This window comes from Salminus brasiliensis, chromosome 14 (genome assembly GCF_030463535.1).
Source record: "Salminus brasiliensis chromosome 14, fSalBra1.hap2, whole genome shotgun sequence".
Lineage (NCBI taxonomy): Eukaryota > Metazoa > Chordata > Actinopteri > Characiformes > Bryconidae > Salminus > Salminus brasiliensis.
Genome location: NC_132891.1, coordinates 2,542,664 through 2,552,268, shown reverse-complemented (window position 1 = coordinate 2,552,268; position 9,605 = coordinate 2,542,664). Strand labels below are relative to the sequence as shown.

The following is a 9,605-nucleotide window of genomic DNA, read 5'->3' as shown; positions in this document are numbered from 1 at the left end:
TTCGACCGGTTTGGTCATGTTATTGATGCTGGTGACCAGTTTAGTTTCCATTTAGGTGTGATAGACTAGATTATCTGGCTGACCAAGCTGGTCATCAAGCTAACAAAACTAATTAAATCTGGTTGACCGGACTGGTTAAGCCGGCCATACTGTTTGAATGCTGGCCAGCAAGCTTGTTCATATTGGTTGAATAGTTTGGACAGGTTGGTCATCGCCAAACTAAAATATTCCCCTCTGCTGATCAAGAGCTAAACTGGGCAACCAGCTTAACTAGCTATACCAGCTTGACCGCCGTGGCCAGCTTGAGTTGTCTAGGCAGTTTTCTTTCAGTAGGGCAATAAGGAGGCAGGTTTCCCTTTTAATATTCAGCTCCATCAGTTCTGGTGGTGCTTTGCAGAAATGCATTCTCTGAATAGCTGAATAGTGGCCTTAATATTCTAGTAGATGTTCAGCCACACGCCAGCATTTCCGGCTGTAATGCGAGTCATTTGGACCAGTAGAAATGGTCCAAATTTGCACTCTAAGCTAAAAGGGTTCTATATAGTACTATAAAAGGGTTCGTTGACTAGAGGAAGTAGTAAACACAGCTTCTGTAGCAATTCAGACATAAAGCATAACATTGTCCAGCAATTCTAGCGTTACTCAGTCTGGCATAACATGGAAATAATCAATGTGGGCTGGGCAAAAGTTTGGGTACCTTACAGAGTCAGAACTTCAGAAACCACAGCTTGAACAATTCTTCTAGCTTCAGTTCTCGTAGCTGGTGTTTTTCCCCACTCTTCTTTGGGAAGGCCTCAGACTGCCTCTGGTTCTTGACTTGTGTTGGACTTGCATTTGTTTTGGATCATTATCCTGTTGTAGAGCTCATCCCTGTCTCAGTTTCAACCTTTTCACACATGGTTTGAGATTTCCATCCAGGATTTGCTGGACTTTTGTGGAATCCAATCTCCCCCCACCCCATCTGTGCAATATTGCCAATGTCACTGACTGCAGCACAACCCCAAAGCATGATACATCCACCCCCATGCTTCACAGTTGGCAGGATATTCTTTTCATAAACTGCAGCTCCTTTTTTCTCTCCAAATGTACCTCGATGTATGATTGTGACGGAAGAGTTCACCTTTGACTTGATCAGTTCACATCACTTCACCTGCAATCTGGCTTCTCTCAAAGTTCTGTAGCACTTCAAGGTCGCAGGTAAAGTTTCCTTCCTATGACTCTTCCAAGAAGATTATGGCTGTGGCAGAAATGGATCCCTACTCCCTCATTGGTATTGCACTATATAGTAACTATGTAATGTCAGAAACACACGTGAATTGGGACTCTTCCTCTTTGGGCTGTTCTTCTTGGAATAGCCGAGCAACCTAAACCAACTGTTAACAAACTACATGGGAATATTTGTGAAGTTCACGGTGTTCGGTGGCTCATCAGCTTCATTTCTTTCCACTGTCTGTTGCTTAGTAACAAAGAGACCTGCAATGCATTCTGGTCCACATTCAGCTGATGTTTTGAGGTGCAGTCATATTCTAGAAACTGCTCAGCCGTACATCACAGCTTCAGGGAACAGGTCTGTGTGTAGTTTGTCATACAGTTTGATGCACCAGCTTGACCACTTTATTAGAAACACCCATCTTACACTTCCATCGCCTGTCCACCTTATGTCCTGTCCACTATACCAGAGAATAGCTAACGACTAGCCCAGACTTTGCAGCAGTTTATTAGCCCCCTTCTACTCCATGAATCACTGGTCCAAATGTGACCATAAGACCACTGTGGTCCAGATATTATTGACTGACTGTGGTTCCTTCCTTGCAGGTTATGGCCACGCTGCTCCAGGCACTGATGCTGGCAAGGTCTTCTGCATGTTTTATGCCGTCCTCGGCATCCCTCTCACCCTGGTGATGTTCCAGAGCCTGGGAGAAAGGATGAACACTTTTGTCCGGTTCCTCCTCCACCGGGCCAAGCAGTGCCTCGGCTTCCGGCGGACGGAAGTCTCCATGGAGAACATGGTCCTGATCGGCTTCCTGTCTTGCTTGGGGACACTCTGTGTAGGAGCAGCTGCCTTTTCCCACTTTGAAGGTTGGACCTTCTTCCATGCCTATTACTACTGCTTCATCACCTTGACTACCATCGGCTTTGGAGACTTTGTGGCCCTGCAGAAGAACGAGGACCTTCAAGAGAAGACGCCCTATGTGGTCTTCAGCTTCATGTACATCCTGGTTGGGCTGACGGTGATCGGGGCCTTCCTCAACCTGGTGGTGCTGCGATTTCTGACGATGAACAGCGAAGACGAGAGAAGGGATGCGCAAGAAAGGGCTTCGATGAAGAGACGTCAGAACCTGGGATTCCTCGCCGACGGAAGAGACGGGCACAGCCATAGTACTCTGTTCCTGCCAATGGAGGAAGGCACCAGCTGCACCAACCTCATCCCGTCGCCAGTGGATGAAAGATACTCCCGTCCGACCCTGCCTCGTCTTCCCTCAAGTCCGTCCCGGGAGCAATCGTGCATAGGCTCATTCTGGTCCTACGTTTGCTACCGCCTTGGCTTGAGTAACAGCATCACCCCGTCCCAACACGAGCGTCCCAACTGCCATGTCAATTCGGTCTACTACAGCTCCATTTCTTACAGAATCCACGAGGGTTCGCTGACCAGGGACAACACCGGGCTTTCTTCCCCAGGGAGCAACCTCTCTCCTGGGCACAGCTTCAGAGGATTCCCTCGCTTACGGCGGAAGTCCTTGTAACTCGCCTCAATTTGAGCAATCATGACTTATTTGCACAGGTCAGACGATGGATAACATATCTCTATCTATTTTTGTAGCACAGAAACAAAATAGACGATGATATAAAAAAAAAAAAGCGATTTAAGGACTTTCCAAGACAATCGAAGGCTTGGACACTTTTCGAGCAGTGTGTAAATTAGCGCAAAGCTTCCCATTGGGGTGATTGTTGTATGTATGTCTGTAGATGTCAGACCTTTACCTTGAAGACGTAGAGAGAGATTATCAGAGCTACAAAACAAGCCGCTAATGTTCTAGGATGAGTTTCACGGCAGTTATTTTTTCTAGTTGCACTCCTGAGGGGTGGCATGCTGTTTTCCTAATTATAGCAGCTATTACATTCTCGCTAAATATGATTTCCATCAACAGCATCGCCCGGAAACACCTGTGCCATCAAATTGGCATCAGTCTTCCCTATCAGGGAAAAGAGAGTCGTTTGAAATACAAGTGTATTATTTTCATTGTGAACGACCCTCATTTGCCGAAGGTGCGACACCGTGCCAAGGGACAGCCATCGAGGCCAAAAAAGCTCTTTCCTGGCCTGTACCCCAACCAATCAGTTTCCTTTTCTCCTCATTTCTGAGCGAATCCGGGCTGGATCCAGCGAGGACTACTTTCCGTACTCCTTCCTGGCTATGTGTTAATTGCTGAAGGCGACAGATCACCTCCTACACTTGATATTTTTAGAAAATTTATCCACTGACTGGTTCCTTTATATGCGAAGGAAGGAAGTGACTGATTTACAAGCGATGCCTGTACAGCCCAGTAGAGAAAGGCTTGCGACGGCGCTCAACTGGATGTATCACTGGACGAGTGTTTTCCTCTCTTTTCTAACTGCATGCATGTGCAAAAGCATGGCCAAATGATTGTGATTGAAGAAAGCCTTGAAACGAGACAATCAAGTCCCGTGTCTTCTGCATGAGATTAACGACAATACTCACAAATACACTATATGTCCAAATGTTTGTGGACACCACCACCCCTTTTAATGAATGCATTCAGCTACTTGAAGTCACACACGTTGCGGACACAGCTTGTCTAGTCCCTCTAGAGAAGACGTATTGCAGTATAAACATCATGAACCTAGTGGCACCATGCTGCCCCCCATAATGCCAGGTGTGGGCTAGTAGAGGAGTATAAAGCCCCTCAGCATTAAGGAGCTGTGGAGCAGTGGGATAACTGTGGCGGTGGAGCTCCATCCAGTACATTTGGTATGAGATGGAGACTTGAGGATGAAGTGAGGTGGGGTTGTGATCATCCAACATCCTGACCTCACTAACAAATGCTCTAGTGGCTGAATGCAATCAAATCCTCACAGCAATGCTTCTTCAAAATCTAGTAGAAAGCTCTACTTCCTCCCTGGACAGTAGAGACAGTTACTCCAACAAAAGCAGGATGAACTCTTTTTTAATACCCTTGATTTTAGAAGAAGCAATGAACGAGCAGGTGTCCCAATACTTTTGTCCACACAGTGTGTTTAGAACGATTCTTTCATTTCTTTCATTTCAAGTGAAAATGAAAAACTAAAATCCTTTAATTCTCGTTCTCGTTACCCCAGTGCCTCGGAGGAACGGCTTCCTTTGGTCGCTAACTTTTCATTCTGTATTTATGAGGGTGACATTTGATATTGATGACATTAAATGTGCTCCAGAGAAATGGCTTTAACCCTTAAACTGGAGGTATTGGGTTTCGCCGGCTGCTGTCAGCGGCTCTCAGAGCCAGCTAATTCAATTTTGTGTGCATTAGCATTAGAGATTATTTGCTCGAATCTGATCTCCGAGCTGCTGTCTGTCGGTGCTGCAATGAAATTAGAGATTTGAACAACAGTTAAGACTTAACAAACGCCCCAAACACACATTGCTTAGGAATTCAGCCTGGAAGGCCAAGATACAATCACAATAGCATGTCCGTTTAGACCCGTACAGAGGTTTTAGGCCCCTGATCACATTGTTTAAAATCATGCCTCTTAGGAATAAGTGAGTTTTTCCTGTACACTGTAAAAAGTGTAAGATCCTTGAGGAAATTTTGGAGGTTCTTTAGTGGAGGAACATTCAAGAACCGTCCTTGATGGTTCCTCAAAGCACATGAAGAGCAACCTCCAAGGTTTCCTCATTTTGATTCAGGTAAACCCAAATAAATCCAGTAAAAAGGAGGAACAAGAGCTTCTCATTCTGAAGAAAGAAAGTAGTGAGATCTTGTTGGTGAGCTAGTCTGAAGAACAGAGCTCGGTTCCTCCAGGTTTCTCCTGGACGCCCCCCAGTCCAGCCAGCACAGCGTGGAGGATGTGTTCAACTCCATCAGCAGCAGCAGCAGCAGCAGCAGCTCACCTGATTTACCATCATTAAGCCCTGATTTACCACCAAACCAGGTGTTGATCTGAGGAGAACTCTAAATAATACTAGACTCCATGAGAGAGGAGAATTTTGGAGATGTTCTAATGATGAACACAGTGATGGAGAACCTCCACCACTTTCTGTAGGAGTGTTATTATGAGTGTTTATTCTAATATCAGTGATTTACTGAGCAGATCAATACTTAATGTCCAGACCAGCAGATTTACACAGAAGCATATTCTAATGGATCAGGTACTGGATATTTTAATCTCAGTCCAGTTGCGATTCTTTGTTTAAACCACTTCAGAAAGTTCAGAGCGCCACCTGGTGTCCTCAAGGCCCCATTAACAGACATTATCCCCAGCCGGCTGCAGCAGCAGCAGTGTGGACGTTCTCAGAAGGTAGATAAAGGAGTTGAGGTTCTGCAGTGTGGAGCTATTTTACAGTGGAACCTGAAAACAGACCATAATATCTGACCCTTTATAAAACTCTCACTGAAACGCTCTGTTTTACCAGCGGGAGAACCGGAGAACCGGCGCTCGCCTTTCTCTGTTTATAAACCAGCACTGAAGAACCCATTCAGAACCGAGTGGAGGCTAATGCTAATGCTAACACACACAGCACATTCACCCACTATAAACCAGTTATTACACACCAGCAGACCAACAACCACAGATACCAGTCCAGAGTGTGTACCACTACACACACACACACAGGAAGTGATCAGACTGCAGTGTTGTAAAGGAGCTGGGAGCTGATTGGTCAGGGAGGAGATCAGACTGGATTATCATATATTAAACACTATAAAACATCATTTTAAGAAAAGTCTCGACTAAACTAAATCAGTCAGTCCAGAAAGTCTGATTATAGAATCTGAGACTGAAAATAAAGGATTTTACTGAACCCGTTAATCAGCAGCTCGTCTGATCTAAACTGTGGAGCTGGATTATTATTTATACTAACACGGATCGGATCAGTATCAGCAGATATTTAGCATTAAGAGCCTTGGATTGGATAGTGGAACGAGATAACTGGATCGGGGATGAACATTTTGCCGCAATGCAGTGACCTCAGTAGTCTATTCCTTATAGTATTAGTGTGTAGTACACAATTGGGACGCAGCCATAGTTAAGTGAGCTCTAAACCAAGGGCTTGTATGAAGTGATCATTTGCCCAAAAAACAATTTCCACACTTCCCCTCTCACCTTTGAGCCAAGACATGTTTGGTGTCTGAAGTTTGGCTTCGTTAGCTTTGCACTTGTGTGATAATTCAGGCATGCAGTTAGCACCATGCTAATTGGTGGCTATAAGCATCCATTACATGTTAGCTATGTTAGCCTTGTAGCTTCAGTGTAAAACTAAAAAAAGAGGACCAAACTTCAGACACCAAACATGTCTTGGCTGGTGGACGACGTCTGGCCTAAAAGAGGTCAACTACTGCTGAACTGTGGTTGACCCGGGTGGCAGTGCAGTGGTAAGCTTTAGTTAGCTTAGCTGCAGATATAAGAGGGTTTAATAGTGCCTTGGGGACAGGCGAGGACAGTGAGCGTCCAGGCCACCAACACGCAGACTGTTATGACTGTTCTGCTGCTTTGGATGAAAGGGTAACACCTTATTCGGATGGTCCAGTGAAGATGCTGACCTAAGTATTAAGTCCTACTGCAGCTCTACCAGTACTGGGGTTAGATTCAGTTGAACGTAATTTAATTAATAGTCATTTTAAACTCTGAACACTCACTCTGACCATGCTCCAAATATCAGTTATTTATCCTTACCTCAAAACTTGAACTTAATACTGATCTTAAACTTAACCCAACCGTAAACCCAAACACTCAGTCTAACCATATTCTTGCTCACTACTTGAACCTCACCTTAACAACTAAACGTAACGTTCACTCTAAACATAACCTTAACCTCAACCCAAACCCTATTACTAATCCTAAACCGAATACCAAATACACTAATCTTAACCTAAAAACTAAACCTGATACTCACTTTAACCTTAATATAAATCTAAACCTAATACTGACTGTAAACTTAATGTAAACCGAAGCCTAATGCTAACTCTAAGCTTAGTCTCAACCTAGACCATAAATCGAATGCTCATTGTAACCTTAACCCAAAACCTAAACCTAATACTAACTGTAACCTTAACCCAAAACCTAATACAGACTGTAACCTTAACCCAAAACCTAAACCTAATACAGACTGTAACCTTAACCCAAAACCTAATACTGACTGTAACCTTAATCCAAAACCTAAACCTAATACTAACTGTAACCTTAACCCAAAACCTAAACCTAATACTGACTGTAACCTTAACCCAAAACCTAAACCTAATATAGACTGTAACCCTAACCCAAAACCTAAACCTAATACTGACTGTAACCTTAACCCAAAACCTAAACCTAATATAGACTGTAACCTTAACCCAAAACCTAAACCTAATACTGACTGTAAACTTAACCCTAAACCTAATACTGACTGTAACCTTAACCCAAAACCTAAACCTAATACTGACTATAACCTTAACCCAAAACCTAAACCTAATACAGACTGTAACCATAACCCAAAGCCTAATAATGAATGTGAACGCAACCCAAATGCTTAACCCACTGTAAACTTAATCCCAAACCAAAGCCTCAACCTAAACCACAAACATAATGCTCATTGTAATCTTAACCCAAAACCTAAACCTAATACTGACTGTAACCTTAACCCAAAACCTAATACTGACTGTAAACTTGACCCAAAACCTAATACTGACTGTAAACTTGACCCAAAACCTAATACTGACTGTAAACTTAACCCAAAACCAAATACTGACTGTAACCTTAACCCAAAACCTAAACCTAACACTGACTGTAAACTTAACCCAAAACCAAATACTGACTGTAACCTTAACCCAAAACCTAAACCTAACACTGACTGTAAATGTAACCCAAAACCTAAACCCAATACTGACTGTAAACTTAACCCAAAACCTAAACCTAATACTAACTCTTGGTTGGTCCTAATCCTGAGCTTAATTCTGTCTAAAACTAAACGTATCTGAGAGCATCTGAGAGCAGTCTCTTTAACGTCTGACTCCGGGATGAGAATGAGCTGGGGTGGTGGGTGTGACCACGGTTGATTGACAGGTGTGGTTATTGATGATACCAGATCTTTTCAGAGCAGCTGTGAGGGACCGTCAGGACGCAGTGAGAGGAGGACATTAAGGACGTTGTCCACTCCCTGAGCTTTCCTAGAGTTCAGAGGTGCTGAGCTGCTTTCGAGGAATTCTCCCAGACGCTGAGCGCTCGGCCTGTGTATCTGATGGTGTACCGAACAGAACAGCGGGCCGCCTGGACCCTCACTGCTGTAGGACTGGACTGTGGACCTGACTACAAGTCAATGAGTCTCTCTCTCTCTCTCTCTCTCTCTCTCTTTTATGGGATTTATTAAGCTTTATTGGTAAGACTGTGCTAATGCATAATCATAACAGCACAAATAACCTTTTTTGATTATTAATTAATAAACAAACACCTGTTTATTGATAATAATAATAATAAAATTGTTCAGACACTGAGGTCCAGTCCTTGTATTGGCAAATTATAGCAGATATGCTATACAATAATAATAATAATAATAATAATAATAATAATAATATGAATATGAATAGCAGATCTCCCTCCAACTTTTTATCTCTCTCTCTTTCACACACACACTCTAAGTCTGAGTCTCTCACCCTTTAGCTTGAGCTCTTCCTCTCCCCTCTCCCAGTTCTTCACACTCATCTCTATTACAGCCAGGGTTCTTTATGGACGTGGTTCTTCTATGACAGTGGTGGGGAACTCCAGTCCTGGAGGGCCGGATTCCTGCACAGTGTTGTGCTTTTCCTGCCCAAACACACCTGACAGGTCTGTTAGAGCGGGGATAAAAATATCTGACCGTGCTGGACCCCAGCCCTGTTCTATGGCATCGCTCAAAGAACCTTTTGTAGCACCTTTATTTTTCTAGACTAGCGGGCCGGCCTCACTGAGCGGCTGAGTGGCTGGCTGACCGATGGACCTTGTTGAAATGCGCATGTGGTAGAACTGCCTCTTGTTTGCTTAGAAGAGACCATTCATTGTACCGACGGTCACAAAAGCCACAAAGCTAACAAGTATCTTGTCTATGTGGAAGTATATGGCGTTAGCTTCCCTATTGCAGCATTATCATCACTGCTGCACTGGCTGCTGGCCTTGCCCAGCATCGCTACCATGCTGGTCACCTGACATCTCTCCTGACATCGCTACCTCGTCAAACTTACCCAATAACTACCAGCATTGCTAGCATGGTGTCAGCCTCGACCAGCATCGCTATTGTGGCGTTAGCATTGCCAACCCGCATGTTCATGGGGTCCTGGGCCGGTCGCATCTAAACAGTGGTAAATACGGGGTCGTCTTAAGGCTCTGAGGGCAAGGCTGGAGTCATTGACCAGGATGACCAGGGTCACAGGAAGTGCTACAGG

At 44.1% G+C, this 9,605-nt stretch overlaps 1 protein-coding gene across 1 annotated transcript in view; it reads left to right on the top strand.

Moving 5' to 3' along the window:
* The window catches only part of kcnk15 (potassium channel, subfamily K, member 15), a 7,227-nt gene extending 2,365 nt beyond the window's left edge, over positions 1 to 4,862 (top strand). Inside the window, exon 2 of the mRNA XM_072696803.1 lies at positions 1,816 to 4,862. Coding sequence (XP_072552904.1) covers positions 1,816 to 2,744 — 929 coding nt within the window. The 3' untranslated portion in view covers positions 2,745 to 4,862. The remainder of the gene's footprint in view (positions 1 to 1,815) is intronic.
* Positions 4,863 to 9,605: the final 4,743 nt, after the last annotated feature.